The 21,395-nt window shown below is 39.1% G+C and overlaps 1 protein-coding gene across 3 annotated transcripts in view; it reads left to right on the top strand.

Annotated features, from left to right (window-relative positions):
• CEP152 (centrosomal protein 152) overlaps positions 1 to 21,395 on the top strand; it is a 318,523-nt gene that overhangs the window by 137,253 nt on the left and 159,875 nt on the right. For all 3 annotated transcript variants that reach the window (XM_069222500.1, XM_069222501.1, XM_069222502.1), the window contains exons 16-18: positions 13,770 to 13,900; positions 19,016 to 19,144; positions 20,524 to 20,659. In XM_069222500.1, coding sequence (XP_069078601.1) covers positions 13,770 to 13,900; positions 19,016 to 19,144; positions 20,524 to 20,659 — 396 coding nt within the window. The remainder of the gene's footprint in view (positions 1 to 13,769; positions 13,901 to 19,015; positions 19,145 to 20,523; positions 20,660 to 21,395) is intronic.

The raw sequence follows: 21,395 nt of genomic DNA, 5'->3' as shown, positions 1-21,395 counted from the left end.
TAGACTTACTTCATCAATGAGGTTTCACCATAAACTTTCAGAAGTCACATCTCAACCTACTTTAGATAGAGCGCTTTTTAGGGGCAATTCTCAATGCTCAGTTGGGAAGAACATACTCAAATGCAGCAGGAAAAAAAAAAAAATCAAATACAGCTTTCTCATTTTCGTCCCAACCACACAGTCAAAGTAAAATTAATCATGAAGCTCCTAGGAATCATGGCTTCTTACATTGGAATAGTACCAAATGCTCGTCTTCACATGCACTCGTAACAGGAATGTCTTTCATGCCAAAGGTCTTTGGCACAGGATCAATTCGGTGATTTAGTGTTGCCGGACAGCCGCACCTTTCACACTCTGCACTGGTGGAACAAAACCAACCTGTTAAAAGGGCAGCCATTTTTGGACCTTGTTGATTCTGACCACAAAGGCCTGTCACACAGGGTGGGATGCTCACCTATAGTACCTCACAGTCCAGGGTCTCTGGGATTACACACATCAAGCCCTGCGCATTAACTTTCTCGAGCTTCTAGCTGTTCACTAACACTCAAAGCTTTTGAGATTCATGTCACCAAAACTGTAGTTCTCATACGCAGACAACATGGCAGCCAATTACTATGTGCAAAAACGGGGTGGACACATTCTCTTTAGATGTCTTGACTTGCACAGGCTCTTTGGTATTGAGCAGTTTGCCACAATATATACTTTTTAGTGGAACACCTCTCAGAAACACTCAGCAATGTTGCCGACCTTCTCAGCAGGATGCAGTAACAAGTCCACAAGTGGGACTGCACCCCTGAGTCCTTCTCTCCTACTTTCAAAATTAGGGAGTTCCAGAAATAGACCTCTTCGCAACAGAAGTAAACGTGAAATGCCCAAACTGCGCATCCAGGTTTCCACATCCTCATTTCAACTGCAATGCTTTATGGATGAACTGGTCAGGGATATTTGCCTATGCTTTCCCACTTCTCCCTCTTCTTCCTATCAGGTTCAGATACTCAGGCAAACTTCTCTCACACTCATTCTAGTGGCACCCATATGTGCCAGACAACCATGGTTCACCACTCAGTTAGACCTTTCAGTAGTACCACACCAGAAGCTTTCCCTCGACACGGACCTTCTCACTAAGAATCAAGGTCAAACAAGACACTCCAATCCTAAGGAGTTGAATCTTGCAATTTGGCTCCAAAATCATAGAATTTGGTTATCTATACCTACCTCAAGAATGTATGGGTATTCTTAAGGAAACACATAGACCAACTACTAGAGCACGTTATGGAGAAAAATGGAAACATTTTGTGTACTTTTGCATTGCTCAAAATAGGGATCCCTTCAAGGTATCACTCCAAAATATCATCTTTTACCTTCTTCATTTACAGAAGGCAAGCCTAGCACACACTTCCATAAGGCTTAACTTATCAGCTATAGCTGCTTACCTTCAGACCAGACACACTCAACACTCTTCAAAATTCCTGTCATTGACTACCCCCAGTGCCTTCTTGGAACCCTAATGTGGTCCTCACTAGACTTATAGGCCCACCATTTGAGCCACTTCACTCATGTCCTTCACTGTTCCTATCATGGAAATTGGCATTTTTTGTTGCATAACCTCCCTGAGATGTGTTAGTGAGCTCAAGGCATTAATTGTACCGGAACCTTTTTTCCAAATACATAAGGATAGGGTGGTTCTTCGTACCACCCCTAACGTTTTGCCCGAAGTAGTATCTCATTTTCATATTAATCAAACAATTGAATTGCCAGTCTTTTTTCCTCAACCAAAATCTGTTGCTGAAAGATCTCTACACACATTAGATGTTAAAAGAGCACTAATGTTCTATATTTATAGGACCAAAACTTTTAGGAAGTCCTAGCAATTTTTTGTTGCTTTTTTCCCCACCACATAAAGGCAATCCTGTTACTAAATCTACAATAGAAAGATGGATCGTCAAATGCATCCAAACTTGCTATGCAGAAGCTAAAAGGCCACTACTTATTCCACTTAGAGCACACTCAACTGGTAAAAAAAAAAGTGCATCTATCCCTTTTTTAGGTAACATTCCCGTAGTTGACATATGCAAAGCAGCAACCTGGGCTACACCATATACTTTCACTAAACACTACTGTCTGGATGTCTTTGCACGCCAACAAGCTAATATAGGCCAGGCAGTGCTACGTATTCTTTTTCAAAATAGTACAACACCCACAAGTTAGCCACGGCTTTTAGGGAGGTACTGCTTTTCAGTCTTTGCAGAGCATGCATATCAACAGTCACACATGCCATCAAACAGAAAATGTTAATTATCCAGTAAGCATCTGTTTGAGCATTGTAGTGCTGTAGATTTACATGCGCCCACCCACCTCTCCGGTCACCTGTGGTTGTAGTAGTCTTTGCTACACATTAACATGCATGGGCTTTTTCAATCACTTTATATTGTACATCACTCCATTCCTACACCAACTTCGGAAAAACAGTCTGAAGATGGAGTCGATGCCCATGCGCAATACGAGCAAGAGGAGGAGTTGCTATACCTTGCGATTCGAAAGACTTTTCGAACAAAAACAACTTGCAACCTTCCGGACTCAATACTAGATGGCCGAAGTATGCAGATGCTTACTGAGTAAGTAACATTTTCCTTCTTCCCTGCACCCATTGTTTAATCAAGCACCTGTGTGCTCTCGGCTAATTCGATTCTAAACCTCTTGTCCAATCAGGTCACAGTTTGTTTGGAAGCACGGAGTGTGGAACAGGGAGACTAGTGTGCTGATGTCGTAAATGCTGAGTCAGTGAGACATGAGTTGGCTTTTAACTAAAAACTCTTTCAGGTTTCCTATCCCACTACATCCTTAAGAGAACTTTTCACCTTATTTATGTCAGTGTGGGACTTGGGTCTAAACTGGTTTTTAACGATTAACAGCTGTATGGTTTCTGCTTAGGTATGATGTTGCGCGATATGCATGTGTTTCATATTTGTTATGTCATGTTTATTTTTTATATTTCCTACAACACAAGTCTCTTCCCAGTTATCCTCCACCACCTCCTCTTTCACTTGTGTTTTTCCAAAAACCTCGTCAGGTCCTTAAGCCACTGCAGTTTAATGTTTACCCCAAAAAACACTAGACTGTCTTTGATAACTTAGCTACTGCTCTTGTGACTTCCACAAGAGATTGTGCAACATCTTTGTAAGCTGAAAAAGGGGTATCCCTAGGCTTGGGATATCTTTGAAATAATATGGCACCAGAGAGAACATATGTGCTAATTAAGTCTATTTTATCCATTCCCTTTTGTGATATCTTAGGTTAGCTGATCATATCTAGAGTACCCTGTTTTAGGTTTATACTTATAATAACTTTTAAAACCCAAACAAAAGGGAAACAGCCATTATCAGTGTAAATATTTAAACACTGATAAACATCTGCACAGTCAAAAACTAAAATGTCATTGAAAGAAAGCAACACACAAGAGAATGAGTCCCTTTTATTTATTTATGAAGGGGCAAATACAATGTAACTTTGTTCTGCAAGGTTAGCACCAAGAAAGACCAGTATAAGATTATTCTGCTTGACTTTGTTATTTTAGTATGTCACTAAAATATTGTTTCATTTTCCTTGATTTCCGCAAGTTTCATGTGCTTGGATTAAAGGTGTAGGGGTTAGAAGTAAGTTTTAGGTTGATCTAATGGTTTTTATACAGTGCAGTGAATCTGGGAATATTCAAATCATTTTTGATCTTTGGGCAGTGTTTAATTATTCCACTTTCTGTCCTGTGGCCCACAGAATGGGGTTTGACAACTTGTATTAGGAAAAAAGTAAAGACAGTGCTTAATTATTAATGTGTGCATGCACAAGAGTATTTGCAGGTCCAGTGGGCTAAACAATGCTTATAATTTTTGGGGCCCCATGAATGAACACAAAACTTGATTTGGCTTTTTAAAGTTGGAGCCCAGCTGCTGTTTTCTCTCCAGCGGAATTACAGGGAGTGCAGAATTATTAGGCAAGTTGTATTTTTGAGGATTAATTTTATTATTGAACAACAACCATGTTCTCAATGAACCCAAAAAACTCATTAATATCAAAGCTGAATATTTTTGGAAGTAGTTTTTAGTTTGTTTTTAGTTTTAGCTATGTTAGGGGGATATCTGTGTGTGCAGGTGACTATTACTGTGCATAATTATTAGGCAACTTAACAAAAAACAAATATATACCCATTTCAATTATTTATTATTACCAGTGAAACCAATATAACATCTCAACATTCACAAATATACATTTCTGACATTCAAAAACAAAACAAAAACAAATCAGTGACCAATATAGGCACCTTACTTTGCAAGGACACTCAAAAGCCTGCCATCCATGGATTCTGTCAGTGTTTTGATCTGTTCACCATCAACATTGCGTGCAGCAGCAACCACAGCCTCCCAGACACTGTTCAGAGAGGTGTACTGTTTTCCCTCCTTGTAAATCTCACATTTGATGATGGACCACAGGTTCTCAATGGGGTTCAGATCAGGTGAACAAGGAGGCCATGTCATTAGATTTCCTTCTTTTATACCCTTTCTTGCCAGCCACGCTGTGGAGTACTTGGACGCGTGTGATGGAGCATTGTCCTGCATGAAAATCATGTTTTTCTTGAAGGATGCATACTTCTTCCTGTACCACTGCTTGAAGAAGGTGTCTTCCAGGAACTGGCAGTAGGACTGGGAGTTGAGCTTGACTCCATCCTCAACCCGAAAAGGCCCCACAAGCTCATCATTGATGATACCAGCCCAAACCAGTACTCCACCTCCACCTTGCTGGCGTCTGAGTCGGACTGGAGCTCTCTGCCCTTTACCAATCCAGCCACGGGCCCATCCATCTGGCCCATCAAGACTCACTCTCATTTCATCAGTCCATAAAACCTTAGAAAAATCAGTCTTGAGATATTTCTTGGCCCAGTCTTGACGTTTCAGCTTGTGTGTCTTGTTCAGTGGTGGTCGTCTTTCAGCCTTTCTTACCTTGGCCATGTCTCTGAGTATTGCACACCTTGTGCTTTTGGGCACTCCAGTGATGTTGCAGCTCTGAAATATGGCCAAACTGGTGGCAAGTGGCATCGTGGCAGCTGCACGCTTGACTTTTCTCAGTTCATGGGCAGTTATTTTGCGCCTTGGTTTTTCCACACGCTTCTTGCGACCCTGTTGACTATTTTGAATGAAACGCTTGATTGTTCGATGATCACGCTTCAGAAGCTTTGCAATTTTAAGAGTGCTGCATCCCTCTGCAAGATATCTCACTATTTTTGACTTTTCTGAGCCTGTCAAGTCCTTCTTTTGACCCATTTTGCCAAAGGAAAGGAAGTTGCCTAATAATTATGCACACCTGATATAGGGTGTTGATGTCATTAGACCACACCCCTTCTCATTACAGAGATGCACATCACCTAATATGCTTAATTGGTAGTAGGCTTTCGAGCCTATACAGCTTGGAGTAAGACAACATGCATAAAGAGGATGATGTGGTCAAAATACTCATTTGCCTAATAATTCTGCACTCCCTGTATTAAGATACACGTGTTTTAAAGCAATAAACTATTCATAAGAAAGTAAATGCGATGCAGAAATGCAATATAAACTGAGTTTGACTTGCATTACTTTGCACCCACGCAGTCATTTTCTGTATTTACTATAGGACAAAACTTGCTGATCAGGTAGATTAGCAGCCCAGTAGATAAAACGCCTGGTAATTCCAAACGCTTTGAATGTCAAAAGGATCTGAACTGATAACAGAGATAGCACAACTCTCTTCCATATATAGCGTGGTTATGCACAGGAAGACCTCTGGGTGCGACACTTCTCCCATTTTCAACTCGGTAATTGAAGAAAAAAGCGTTCTGCTATTCTTCCACTTCTTATTTCTCACAGAGTGATTACTCGTGTCCAATAGTTCTGGATCACCTGTTCATTTTATTTAGTCAATATTTTCTTTGAAATTACAGCCAACATGTTTCTCTCCAGCAGTTCAGCCAGTGAGCTTTCTCAAGGCAGACAGTAAAGTTGTTCTAATCAAAGTTAGAAGTATGTTCCATTTATTCAGCATATTCTTATGTATCATTACATTGTGTACATGTTGCGTACCAGGACACATTTATTTTCCTAATTTAAAATGCTCGTATTTCTATGATGACATGTCCCCACGCAACAATGGGAGACATTCTGTTGAGGGAGCCAACTTCCATGTCTTTGGTGATTATACCCAGCGGTGAATATGTTTTACCCAAAATGCTTCTGGCCACTTGTTAGAAATTGGGTCTCTATTTGGCAGACGTCTGCATCCTATCCAAGTAGGAACCACAATCCTAGGCAAGGTAAGTTAGTTACACTGCCTAAATTAACCTGTGCACATCCTCTGTATTTTGGTACAGAGCAGTCAGGCTTAATTTAAAAGGCAATGTGTAAAGTATTTGTGCAAAACGCACACAGACACACACACACACATACACACACCTGTCCATGCCAGTTAAAAAAAAAATAGAGAATATTTATCTCAGCAAAAATAGTAGATATAAGAATGTTTAACAATTAATTAGGAAATAGTGCTTAGAAGTCACTAGTAGTCAAAATGTTACATGAGGTTGCAAGGGACTGGTGCAAATCCAAAGTTCAGGCCGACTGCAATGGAGGGTAGGCCGGCTACAGAACCCATTCAGAGTCCGCTAAAACGTCTGGAGCAATGTGTTGACGTTGAGTGCATGATGTGTCGGTACCGATTCTCGCAGTCGGGTCCCGTGTCGAACTTTGTTGAAGTGAATGGGATGTGTCGTCGAGCCGTGCAGGCTGTGGATCCAGTGTTGTCAAGCAGACTCTGCATCGCTGTTGAAGAACAATACAGCACAATTTTACACACACTCAGGGAGATACGTCAGCTTTTGCTGCAATCAGCTGCAGAACCCACTTCAGAGGCCCATTACTTGAGAGGGGCACCTCATTGAAGGGTGCGACTCACAGATGGCAGAGTACGGCAGCGCCAGGAGAGTTGCAAGCAGAGTTTGCTTAACCGAGACTGCAGAAGAAGAGGGGGCAAGCCCTTGGAAACACTCTGGGTTAGCAAGATGAGTCCAGTCCTTGTCCTCAGCAGGGACGAGATCAGCAGGCAGCAGGGCAGTTCAGCAATGCAGAGAAGCAGTGTATGGACTGACTGTTCCAGGGAAAAGTGGCTATCTTCACAGCACAGCAGTCTTTACTCCAGCAGAGCTCTTCCCAAGTCCAGAAGTGTACTGATCTGGGGGTATGGGGTCCAGTACTTATACCCAGTTGATCCTTTGTTGTGGGGGAGACTTCAAAGAGGCCTTTGTAGATCATAAGGTCCCTGACTCCTGATACTTTCCAGTAGGGTATTCAGCCCTTTGCGTGAGGAGAGGCACAGAGCTCTTTAGATGTATATGTCAGCTCCTCCCTCCCATCTAGTCCAAGAAGACCCATCAACCTGGTGATGGGCCATCAGGATGCAAATGTCACACCCAAGCTCCCTTTTTTGTGTGACTGTCTAGGGGAAATGCGCAAAGCCCAGCTGTCATCCACTCCAGACTTGTATTCATAGACAGGCAGAGGCACAGAATGGTTACCGTAAGAAAATGCCAACTTAGTAATTTGCATTTTCAGAGTTACAATTTAAAATGCAACTTCACCATAAGCTGTGATTTTAAATTGTGAGTCCAGAGACACCAAACTCCACATTTGTATCTTTTCCCAATTGCAAATTACACTTGCAAAATGTTTTAAGGCAATCCCAATGTTATCCTATGGGAGAGCTAGGCCTTGCAGTAGTGATAAACAAATGTAATAGTTATTCACTACCGGGACATGTTAAACTTTAAAGAACATATCCAACCTTTTTAAATACACTGCACCCTGCCCTTGGGGCTAACTAAGGCCTGCCTTAGGAGTGACATATGTTATAAAAATAAAGGTTTGGGTCTGGCAAGTGGGTGCACTTTCCAGATCAAAGTGGCAGTTTACAACTGCACACACATGCTCTGCAGTGGCAGGCCTGATACATGTTTACAGGGCTACTAAGTGGGTGACACAATCAGCACTGCCGGCCCACTAATAGCATTTAATTTACAGGTCCTGGGTATATGGTATACTACCTTACAAGGGACTTGCAGGTAACCTAAATATGGCAATTGCTAGACACCATTGTTACCATGTTTTAGAGGAGAAGCAAATACACTTTAGCACTGGTCAGTAGTGGTAAAGTGCGTAGAGTTCCAAAGCCAACAAAAAGGTCAGACAAAGGGGAGGAGGAAGTCAAAAGGTTTGGGGTGACACTACAGAAAGGGCCATTTACAGCACCACTTCACACCAGTGACCCTCCTACTAAACTAGATGACGTGTTATATCAATGTAAACATCCTCTATGTGAACATTATAAAAGGTTAGCTCCTAAACTTCAACTTTGTAAGTGCTTACTAGTCCTTGCTGTTTTATTTTCCCAGCCATTGATTAATTCACAGTTTCAATGCACATGATCTTAACTAACAATTCATAACCCTCGATACCCTCTTATTCTTCAAGCCAGAATAATCACCATCATCTCTTCCAGTTATTTCATCCTGAAATTCAGTTGAAATATGAAACCCAGTAACATTTACCCAGATGCTTATGCCTTCCAAATTTGATTCTGCAACATCCTTCATGAAGGCACAAGTGTTGTTCTTATGAATGAGGACTTTATATAACGGGCTGTGTTGCTATGGTAAATGAGGGTGATTTGCCATTGCCTAACTACGTGTTGATTGTGGAGGAGTGCAAAAAGCTGTAGGAGGCAAAGGTAGTGGTTGGATGTGCTCACTATCGAACCAATCTGGGCATTGCTAGTCCTTTTAGGTCAAGTGTGACTTTTGATCTCATTTGTTTTCAGATTGGGGGTATAATTGAGGCAGAACGGGGTCCAGAGTTCAAATGGCCATCAGGGTTGTGTGGTACCTTCGCAATGAAGTGCAAAAGGTCAGTTTTGCTTCTCTGAAATTTCTAGAAGTTTCTTCCTATGAATGATTCAGTGGCAGAGAGACATTGTCCTAATGCCTAGTTTCAGTGCTTCCTGCTGATGATCAACAGTGTCATCAGCTCAGGAGTGAAAAGGATGCAGGGAGAAGCACTGGCGAATGGAGGTAACTTACAGTGCTCTTCGCAAGACCAGACGGGAGAAGGACAAACCTGATTTAAGTCATGAATACAGGCTTGAGAGGAAGCCTGTGACCCTTGCTAAGCCTGAGCTGTTGCAGAGCAGTTGCTTGTATCCAGTAGTATAAACGGAATAGAAGTACTGGCAGTCATATCTCATTTCCAGGTGGTTAAAATGTGCACAGTTTCATGATTGTTGCTTTTACCATGGGGCAAGAGCCATCTTTTTAAGGATCTCTGACTGACAGCTGGTTTGTAGTGTTTAAAGTTGTTAGGTTGATGGTGATTGTCTTATAGTAATTAAAGAGGTTATTCTTTAGTGTTTTTTCTGTGTTATGCCCTTCCAAAAAACTGTGAATAACAGGTTTCACAAAATTATGAATCTTGGGCTGGGGTGTGAAAAAGAAGTGCTTGAGTGAGGCTAACGTTGTAATTCCTTTTAAGGACTTGTCTATGAAAGCATTTATGAACAAAGCCAAGATGCTTGCACATTCTTTAATACAGTTGGTGGTTAAGACTTTTGCCCCCTGAGGATCTGTTGCACACACTTCAACAATGCCATTTGTGGCGTGTAAGAAGAGAGGTGTGGATCAAAAAGGCACTGGCTCTAGTTTAATTTCTGTAGATGTGATTTGAGGGTGTGCTTTGTGGGTGCTAAGCTGTTTTGTGGTGAAGATTTTAGTACATTTGTTGAGGAATACTTGGTGTTATGGCACAGAATTGTTTGTTCTAGAAAGTAGGTTCATGTTATGTTATGTTATAAAGATTTATTTAGCGCCAAACTGCCAACGGCCTCGTAGCGCTTACATGCACCTGTGGAGATGAATAGGAAGAGCCATCAGACAACAGCTTTTTTGTGCTGATACGTTAGAAGGAGAATTTATATTTTTCAAGTTACACAAATAACACTGGTGTAGCCACATTATAATCTGCTTTTACTGCCACCTTACACTAGTAAATGATCATCCTCAGAAAAGGGAATTGTTGTTAGACCCATCAAAAAGTCAAGCAGTTTACTGGATTGACACTTTACACGCATGTCTGCAATAAACTCATTTAGCCACTGAGATTTCTTACAGCCACGTTTTTGTATCTGATAAATACCACTATTTCTTAGCATCCTCTTAATGAAGAAAGGCTTAGTCAGCCTCGTCAGATTTCAAACATACAACATTGAACTTTCATACAAATCTCTGCAGCTGATGCTGTGAGATACTTAACTTTCCCATCCTTTAAAAAAAACTCACTCTCCGCAGGATACTGATCTGTAACTTTCAGGTTTCATACATACCTCTACTCTTCAGGTAGCACACAGATAGCACTGTTCCTATTTCCTGGAATGTCACCCTATCATATGGCCTTCATTTTTGTCATCTTTAGAAGAAAGAAAGTCTTCCCTGGGCAGCTCCATGAATCCACTGATTTGTCTTGCCAACATAAAACAAGTTCTGATTCTGTATTTCTATGAAAGGCAGTTGCTTTGGAATGCTACGTTTTAGTCGTGTTATTGATGTGTGGGAGATGGCGGTGGGGGATGGGTTTGTTGCCGATATGAAAGCAAATTGAAAAGAGGAAGTGGTCAATGGCAGAGGGGCAGCTGTTACAAAGAGCTGTAGCTACTGAAGCTTTGAAAAGTGTAGGGAAGAGAGAAAATAATTGAAGGGACTTGTTTCAGGTATGGCACAAAATCTAAATCAGTGACTACCTTAAAGTTTGTGTCTAGGGCAAACACGGTTGCACCAGAGCGTGTGTAGTCCAAATATACCTAGTAAAGAAAGCTGCCAGTCTGCAGACCTGACATTGGCAGGTAGTGGGATTTATGTCTAATCTTGTTCTCAGACGTTTTTGCAAGGTGGATTGGCAATGCATCACCCCACTGTAAAGGTCAGGTGATTTAGACGGGGGCGAAAACACAAGATTAAAATAAATCCACAATACTATTTGTAAGGCGCAAAGAGGATATATTTCTAACTAAATTTGATCATAATCTAATATACTTGTGAACTTTTAAAAATTATTCACTCCTTTTTATTTCCTGTGGTTATGGAAAATAAAATCACTCTTTCAGCTAGACTATGTGATGATCTCTCTAATTTCTCCTACAAGAAAATTCAAACAATATATATTGTCAGTTTACAGGAGAAGGGACACTCATTAGCTCTAATGCTTCTAGTTTTGCCCTAGGGCCATCTTTATCAGTTCTTGATCCCATATCTCTTGAGAATTCGGCCAGTGAACTAGCTAAGTGTAAATCTAGATCCCCTCTTGATCATTGTCTCCCTTACATTCTAAGTCTTGCATCCACTGCAGTGTTGAATAATATCTTGAATAATCCACTGTAAACTGAGATAGTCCGTAGGAACTGGAAACAAGCCTTGCTGCTTCTCTTATTAAAAAAGCCAAAAGCTGATCCAACTGTTTTAAGCAGTTTTAAACCACTCTCACTCCTGCTAACTGCTTCCAAGATGCTGGGGAAGTTAGTCAATAGACAGTTGACTTATTTTTTATACTCTAATAGCCTACTGCATGATTCTCAATCAAGACAAGAACTTTAGCACCAAATCTGTCCACCGTTGACATCTACTACAAAACCTCTTTGTTAACGGGTTCCACAGTGCTCCAAGTTATTTCATATGCAGATAAGACTTACCTTCTTATGTCTTTTCAGGAGAATAATGAGGAGACTTTTAATTTTTACACAATGCTTGAGAGCTATAAGTGAGTGGATGGACAACAGATGTCTCAAATTAAACTCATTTGGGACAAAATGCTACCCATATCCCAGTAGATGGTGGCCAGTTGAGCTAGGCGCTTCCCTTTTACTTCTTCCTTCATGAAGAGATATGGGTATCAAATTTGATACTAGTCTTTCATTAAAACCGCAGATCCAGAATATCTCTGTTCTTTGTTTCGCCAAACTTAAGTCTTGTAAACAAATGTTGCAGTTGGTCCCTAAATATACCCATAAGATCATTGTCTGTACTACTGTAACATTTAGATTAGACTACAGCAACAACCTGTGCTTGGACCTTCTGGCCAATCTGATCCAGTGGTTCCAGTTTGTTCAAAATGCAGCTGCACAGCTGATCTTTAAAATACATTTTCAGCAATCGGTCACTCCTTATTTGAAACTTTTGCCAGTGACTAAGCATCTTCAATTTAAGATACTAACTGTGGCCTACAGAGCCTAAGCCCGGAAAGACCCTCTGTATTTGATGAATAGACTCAAACCATGCTATCAGTCTACAGCCCTTTGATCCAACATCCTTAGCCTGTTGCAAGTCCCCAAAATTTGAAAAACTAGAAGAGGGGGAAGATCATTTTCCTATCTTACATCCAAACCATGGAACACCCTCCCCTTCCTAATCCTTCTTTAAAAAGAATTTAAAGGTCTTTCTTTTTAATGAATTGCTGGTGATCTGACTTCTCCTGGTAGTACTGGAACGCTTTCTTGGAAGCAGCTGTGCGTTGTACATACGGATTATTATTATTATTATTATTATTACACACAGTTTCACATAGGTTGACTTAGGGGCTTACATTTATTGCTAAAAAGAGGAAACAAAATGGCTCAAGTTATGGAAAATATTTGTGTAGATGACATAACGCCCAGCCAGTGGATGCAGTTCCACCCACACCTCACCAAAACCAGATCAATGTCCTTATAATTGCAGTGTGGGAATGTGGATTATGGTGTCCTTTATGAGCTGAAAACATTGTTTGTTGGGTACATTTTGTTGTGAAATTAACAGCGTTAGTTAGAAGTATTGGCATAAAATCACCCAAAACCACAGAGCTCTGCAAATGTGAACTCACATTCTAAGTGCTCATGATAGATCGGTTTTTAAAACCTTGTTTTACTCTGATGACTGCCATTGAAGCCTCCTTTCTAGTATTCAGCACAAACCAGTCTCTTAACTTTTGCAATGGTATCCTGTATTTCAGCACTGCTGTGTTGTTGGTTTGAGTGAGAATAAACAAGTTTACTTGCATCAAAACACTCATGTCCCAGGGACAGTGAGGCAATCCACCTGCATCCACATCCAGCTTTTATCCCAGTAAATACATTTTCAGGCTATAAATGAGCTGCTTTATGATGGGAAACAGATATGATAAATTCTGTTTTTTGCATCATTCATATTTACTTGAGCCTGGTTACAACATGGGCACAATTCCATGTTTGATTTTCACTGTTTTCAAAATCGCTGGCTTCCTTCTTAAACCATCCCTAAACATCTGTGTAAATCCACAGCATGATGTTTGCATCTAATTCACAGTTAATAAAGGCAAATAATACAATTTTTCACACTAAAAGTGAAGTGTGCCAAATAGACATTGGTGGAAGGAAATTGATCATTGCTCTGTAGACAAAGCTTATACTTTGGCCAGCATACCCACTGCCCACCACAATGCTTAAAATATAAAGCTTATTTTATGCTCTTCATTTTTTTATTCAGGGTTAATTCTGCTTCCTCATTGTGCAGATAAACATTCCTTTTCTGTTCCTCTCCATGAACCAAATATGTAATTTGCCTTAGGAAGACTGTTTAATCTATGTACTTTGTGAATGTTTTTCAGCATTTTCAGTTGATTAATGCATCACTTTTTCACTAGAATCATTTGAGTGGTATCGAAGAACTAACTCAAAAAGAGGAAAGCCTGAAGAACAAGAACCAAGAGTTATGCAATGAAATGAGACAAATGATAGAAGATTTTGACCGTGACAAGCAAGACGCTATTGACAGGTAACATTGCCATGTTTATCTGCTAATTAGTAAAACTAGAATCTTGTTTTTGTACAGTGGAATTTTTTTATTTCTTTTTCGGATTATTTACGTATTGCTAATGAGAAGAAAAACAATCCAAGCTGTTGATACTTTTAGCAATACTATGATGAACTAAAATGCAGTTCTTATTTCATATCGGGCAATTTTAGTGCATACCTTCAGTGACTAAATAATCTGGTCAGTATCTGTGTACATCTTAAAATTTGTTTTTACCCATTTCCAAAAAGCCATTCACAAGGCACCTGTTTTTGTCATTTTAACAAACCCATTCAAAGATGGCTATTGTGATTTGAATAATTTTGTTAAAATACTAAAAATGCATTTAAAGATTTTTGCTGTGCTGTTGCGCTCACCTCCAGCGCAGGTATCTTTGAATATGTTTGTTACAATATTACAACTATATTGAGATGGCTGCTGTGGATGCTCGAACATTTATGATAGGTAGGCTATCTATCTAACACAAGAAAGCATTGGCAAAGCATGGCAGGGTCATTGCCAAGAACTATTAGCTTTGCTAATGCTTGTTTAAAATGGCCATCTCAAACCTCAGCAGAGAAAAAAGTAGAACAGGCGTTTGGTCTAAAATTGAAAAAAAATTGAACAAAAAGGCATTCAAACATCTTGTAGCATCTACAGTCTACCGTTTCTTTAGGGAAACAGTTCCTAATTTCCAAGGTGATGAAGGAAGGTAGTTTATAATGAAGAACTAGGAAGTATCTCATTCTTTGAGGGCGATGAAGTAAGGTTGTTTATAATGAAGAACTAGGAGGTATCTCACTCTTCTTTATAAATGGATTTTATCAATGTATAGACCAGTAAATGGAATGGTAAGCTCCTTCTCAGCAAATAGTGACCCTTAATCAAAGAAAGTTGGGTAGGCAAATGGATCTCCTTAGAGCAGAGATAGCCACTGTAGCTCTAATAGAATGACTCTAACATTTACCAACCAAGGTTTGATACATTTTCTGATATGAAATGGAGTTGCAGTTTTCCTTCTTTTTTGCTATGCAGATCCGAAAGAGCTGACCCAGTTTGAAGAGCTCTGTGGTTGACAAAGAGCCACCTCATTTTCATGACCTTTGTCTCCAGGCAATTCTTTTCCTCTGTAACCCCCCTTCCAACTCTTCATAGATGCTGGTAAATGGTTTTTAGTTTTGACAAGTTTGTCCTTTTGATTGGTCTTGTGTAAAGCATCTACTGCACTGATTCAGTGTTTGTACTTGCGCTACAAAAATACTGCAATAATTAAACAGCACTAGGGTCTAGAAAATAGGTTGCATTACCAAGTGAGTCTGTTCCCTGTACAGACCACCAGTTAGCAAGAGACTAGCTTTCAAAACTGTCTAGTGCATAATACGATTATCCAAGGGAAAATGACTCCTGTAGTTATCTGAATATGGCTCTCTATTTTAGTGTTTCTTCCTTTTGTAGTCAGCTTACTAAAGGATTCAATTTACTAAAAATCAAATTGAACCTCAAAAGTGGGAGAGGGTTTGAGGATCTAGCATCTTCAGAATGCGTTACTGGCTTTAAAGCAGCTTGAAATGTGTTATGAGCAATGTATTAATCTCCTAATTGACCATTGTCTCCTTATTTTTGTACAGATGTTGTATACAAGACTAAATATCCATCCATTTATTGATCAATTTTTAAAAATTTAGATGGTTAACTAGATTTTCAAGGATGTACTTTATCCGATATGGACACCGGGCCATATCCAGTCCATGCTTCATTTAACAGTTCATTGTTCTGCAAGCAGTGGTGCTGTTCACCTACCATAATTTTCTATGAACTCTCTGGTATGACCGGGAGATTAGCTATATGGCCAAAAGTCTCATTTTGAAGTGGATTGAACAATGGTTTCTTAGAAAGGGCTAAATGTATATCCATCTTCAAGATAGGTATTCGTTACACTATTGACTAACATCAGTCTTAAACTAGATACCCGCTGAGAACAACACTATTAGTAATCATGCATTAATGAAGTGAATTGAATATTTGTACTACACAGTCTTTAATAAATATAGATGTTACACACCAAAAATAAGAATGGTTACAATTTGAGAAATAGCCCTCGTCACCAAAGAAAAGTCAAACCAGTTTTACAGATGTTGAACCTCTGTTTGCAATTTTGCTTTTATTGAGACTTGAACATTTTATAGTTACCTGTTCATCCATTGTTAACATAAACGCTCAGTTAACAAAATTAGATTATGCTTATTAGAATTTTCCTGAAATTCAATCCCCGGCCTGTCCGTTAGCAAATATTTCTGAAATTTTATGTACCCATTGTGGAGAGGATCCTTCGAAGATGAGATGAGTTTTATGGTTGTATTTACTATGGAAGGAAGCTCACAAAAAATCAAAGACATTGTTTGTGAATGTTGGGCAAAGTTAATTGTAGGTGCATTTTTCACTGTAGGAAGTGTTATGAACAAGCGGTAGCAGCAAGGTGGAAATCAATGTTCATTATACAAGATGGATGTATACTAATGTGTATATATCTACATGGCTACTACCAATGCATACGTTCTTTATGCACAACTGGTGGCTATACAGAGTGATGTAAATTTCATCTTGGCATATTTTTGTTAGATTTCTCTAGATTACAAGTGAACAACAAAACATCTTCTCACCTTCCTTCCCAGGAGTCTACAACCCTTCATTTTTCTGGTTGTTCATGTTTAAATTTAGACAATGTAGATTCTTTAAGGCTACTATTGATCTTGGAGTGTATTTGAAGAATGATTTTGTAACTAAAAAACTAATCTAACTAAAAAATGAGGTAAGGCCTTAAGGTTGACTGAGCTGTTGTCTGAGAGCCACACTCCTTGCCCTAGTCTTAAAAACCCATAGGATAGCCCCTGTACCACACACCAGTCGTCATCACAACACCGCTACTTAATCACTAAGATCTGCAAACTTATGTCTGATCACTGAATTTATCACATCCCCGCACAAATACCCGCTTTCACTCATTCTACCCACTTATCCCTTTCTACTGGAGCTTGAATTCTTCTAGAACCCAACTATGCTCAACTTACCCTCTGTTAAGTAGGTCTTCTAAAGCCACCTCATAAACCAGGAGCACCACAAATGCTCTCTAAATGTCATGTTTACTTGACTCTCTCTTCATGTTTAGCTCATGAAAATTTAATTTCAAATTAAAATGTATTTTGTTCTCCATTCATTGTCACATACAATGGCAACACTGCCCACACCTCAATTATTTGCTTTCTTATGTTTGCCTACAGACAACATTAGCTTCCTGGAATATCGCATATCATAAATTATTATTACAAAGTACAATAAAAAATACAGATCAAGAAAGTGGAATTTGAATAATTCCCCTTTCATCTGTTTTTCATTGTTTGTCAATGCTGCTGTTTGGATGGGCTGTCCATCAATTTTATGGCATGTAGTGTATGTTTACATTTGTGTTCCCATCAGGTTTTGGTGGTAGGGCATCAAGTAGTCCTTTTGTTAGACAGAAAATACAGCATGATTTGTAGTTCTAAAGCCAGTGTATGTTCTTTGTTGTAATTACTGACACAATGACATTTCAATTGCTGATTTGTGTTTTTAGTTTTTTTGGCTGTAAAAGTAAGTGTTGTTTGAATACCTTAGACTGTCTTAAAAGTGTAGTGATATTTATTAACCACCCTTGTGTTACTATGTTTTGCTATGCTTGCGTGATAATATGTTGGTGGAGATTCCGTTTTGGACCCTCGCAGTCCCCAGGACCACCACCACCTCCCCGGTGCTAACTCGCACCCTCGCCATGCACTGCTAATTACCCTAGATATTACAGCAGTTGTGCCAACTTCTATAATGTCAATACAAATATCAATGAAACAGCAGTGAAATTATTGAAGAAACAATTGTGCATGGCAGGGGCGAGAGTTATAGTTATTTGAAAGAACTGTAATTAAAACTGCAGAATTTCTATGGTTTTGTACGATTAAGTTCAGAACCTAACTACAACGCCCCTGTAACCTTTGGTTTTTTCAATGTGTAAATATGTATATATATGCTAAGTGCTACATTAAGGATTTTGTTGCGCAAACAACCATACATTCAGGTGCCTCTTTGTGTTTTAGAGGAAAGAGAATAGGAAAATAAATATATATTTAAATCTTTCATGACCAATTCCTTGTTGATACTTTAGATACACATACATTGTGCTTCTGAGTTGCACTGGCAAAACAGAGGACATGAATATGAAGAGTTCTTTAATGAATTTGAGAGATTTGAGTGACTTTTGCAATATAGCACCTGACCAAACATAGCATTTTAAATTCCACCCAGCCCAGAACTCCACCATGAATGTCAAAGTTTTGTTTTCTTCTCTTTTTGCGCCTTTACCCTATTTCATGAATGAAAACATTGTGAAGTGTTGTGTGACCAAACGTTTGGCAAAAGTGTATAAAATAATTATCCCCATAAGTTGTTCTTTATGTGCACTCTGAATTGTAACCACTAAATGTTCCCTTATTTTACAAGGTGATCTTCACACTTCAGCTTTGTTAAAACTACATTTCATAATGGTTTTCTTGGTATTAGTATGGCTTCAGAAGAGAGGGGTACTGCATTTTGTTTACTGACTTTGCCTCTTCGACTGTGACTCCTACTTGACATAGCTCCTTATATAACAAGCCTGCCCAGCATGTTTTGTTTATGTTGATTGTGTCTAGAAAAAAATAAACAGTCAAAGCTAGGTCTTCTGAGAGGTGAAGATGAGTAAAGATTTGGCTCTTTCTCTTTAGCTTCATACCTGGTTTATATTTCAGGGACTATCTGCTTCATAAAATTTGCCATGTATTTGGTATGCTTGGTTGTTAGTGGAGTGTCATACCTTTTTCTGATGGCATAATTAGATAGATCAAGTAAACAAGCATGATAGTTTTTAACAATGGTTTTAGTATTGAAAAACTGATTATTTTGTATTATAATTCTTTTCAGCTTCATATTTCAACATCTTGCAGAATTTGATAACGGTGTATGTGTTCATTCACATGTTCTATTTCATTTCCTTTTGATTTTTACTTCATTATCTTTCTTATCTTTCGGTAGATGTGAAAGAACATATCAGCAGCATCATGAGGATATCAAAAATCACTTCCAGAAGGAGCTTTCCAATAATTTTGAGGCCGAAAAAGAACAGCTTAGACAGTTATTTGAAGAGCAAATGTTAAAGCTACAGTAAGACCTTCACTGCTTATTATATTTTGCTATTTGATTTGTTTTCCCCATCAACATCATGATTATGATTGAGTGATAAACTTTCAAACTGCACAATATTCCCTAAAGCATTTTGGAGGTAGGACTGCTGAACAGTGCCGCATCAGTTAGCAAAACATATGGGCCTTACCGCTCCAGTGTAAGGTTCAGCAGTTTGTGATCTGCCCAAGAGCAGTCAGTTCACCATTTCATACCTTCATGGGTAGGGCTGAAATGGCCATACCTCAACAAGCACAGGTAAAGAGTTGCATTGAAAATTGCAGCATTTTGTGTTTATTTTGGTTGGTACGCAATCTAGTAAATTAATATAAACCATCTACATGATCTGAGTCGTTTTAAGATTCCAACTTCCTGCTGGTTGGCATCAAATTGTCTTACATCTTGCTTGAGTTTGTGGTAAAAACTTCAGAATTATTTATATTAACTCTCCTGTGATCTTTGGAAGTATCTGTGGATTCCTTCGGAATAATATTATGTGCACCTGGAGATACCTTTTAGGAAATGTTCAAAATTTAGCAACTCATTTAAAAAAACCTTACAAGAGGCAGAAAACACTCCATTAGAACAGCATTCACCCCAATGCCCGGCTGTAATTTTCCAGTTGATAAAGCATTGGAAGTAAATTAAAAGAAGCTTAAGCAGTTTAAATGGAAGCAATATGATCACAACACCATCTTCTCTGTGCTAGTCAGTAACAGTACGGAACATCAGTTGGTCAAGTAGAGCTTACACTACTGCCATGACTCGTGGATCTTTGTTTTATTGAAAGAAGACATCAGACTAGTGAACCATTCTGACCAAATGTGCACATTTTCTCCATACCTTAGATGGATATCAAACCTATGATAGGGTGTGCTGATTCATCTTATTTGTCAACCAAAACGTATCTTTGTGTAATATGAAGCATCCCCTATTGCATATTTTAAATTTCTCTGGTTTCATGCATCGTGGCCTGTATATAATTTAAAGTTTGCTAGTCACTCCCTCTTTATTGACCAGCAACAACTATAAGCCTGACTCCATTTAACTTTATTTTAATGTGATCTAGAAATGAATGTTTTATTTACTTCGAAAAATGAAATATTTATTTTCCACCAGAAGCACACAAAATATTATCTGCTGTTTTGCTCTGTTATTTCTATAGAATGTTATTATAGAATATGATTGTCTGTACTGCTCCATATGGATTCTCATTTTTAATAAATTCTGACCATGCCATAATTTTTTATAACTCATAAGACAAAAAAGACATATCAGAGCACCAGTGTTGTGTGTGCTTTTTATTATTATTAGCAGCAAAACTGAAGTCTTTCTTTTTTTTCTTGATTTTTATTTCATAGGGCTCGGCTTCATGAAAAAGATCAAGAGCTCACTACTGTGCAGGAATGTTACATCACACTCTGCAAGGAAAAAGATTCATTGGAAGATACTTTGAAAAACAAAATGTTGCATGAGTTTACAGAAACAGAACAAAAGGTATAGTCATTCATTTTGTTGAAGCAGAAACCTGAATACGCAGGCTATTCCTTTTGTAGGCTTGGCGGGCAGATAAGCTTACTCCTGGACATGATAGGTAGTAGGTTTGAAGCTCCGATACACCACAGAGTCACAGAGCTAACAAAAGAGTAATTGCAGAGCAATCACACATTAAAAGCAATGGGACTCTCTTAAGTATAGGCAATGTTTAACAGTTTAACTCGTGACCCCCAACATGAATTAAAAGGTTATTTTCCTTTAGTGCTTCTTGATGGCACTGTAGCAGTTTTATTTTGCTTGTGCTCTATCTCTTTACATGTCAAACAACTTGGACACCAATAACCTATACATGTCACATGGGACAGGGTTGTAGTTTGTATATTATTGGCTGTACTTGAAAATCTTTGAACCTCCATCCATTTGTTGTGCAGCATTTATGGTCTCTGTCCAGTAGAACTAAAGGTGTCACACTTAATCAACATTGTATAAAGTATGCTATTGTGGCCCCTATAACAAGTTTCAGTTGAGTTGGGAGATGGGAGGGGCAGTGGGAACAGGCACAGTCCAGCCTCTGCCCACCCTCTCAGACCCTACGATAGTGGCAGATCATGCTCGCTCCAGAGAAGCCACAGCCCCTCCATCCCCTCTCCACAGACTCCTTCCCTGCTTGTCTGCTCAAAATCCACCCCGCCCCACCTCCACAGGCCGTCTCATTAATATTTACCTTTGCTTATAT

The sequence above is a fragment of the Pleurodeles waltl genome, chromosome 3_1, assembly GCF_031143425.1.
Source record: "Pleurodeles waltl isolate 20211129_DDA chromosome 3_1, aPleWal1.hap1.20221129, whole genome shotgun sequence".
Classification (NCBI taxonomy): domain Eukaryota; kingdom Metazoa; phylum Chordata; class Amphibia; order Caudata; family Salamandridae; genus Pleurodeles; species Pleurodeles waltl.
The sequence above is the reverse complement of the archived record's forward strand: the minus strand, read 5'-3'. Positions and strand labels throughout refer to the sequence as shown.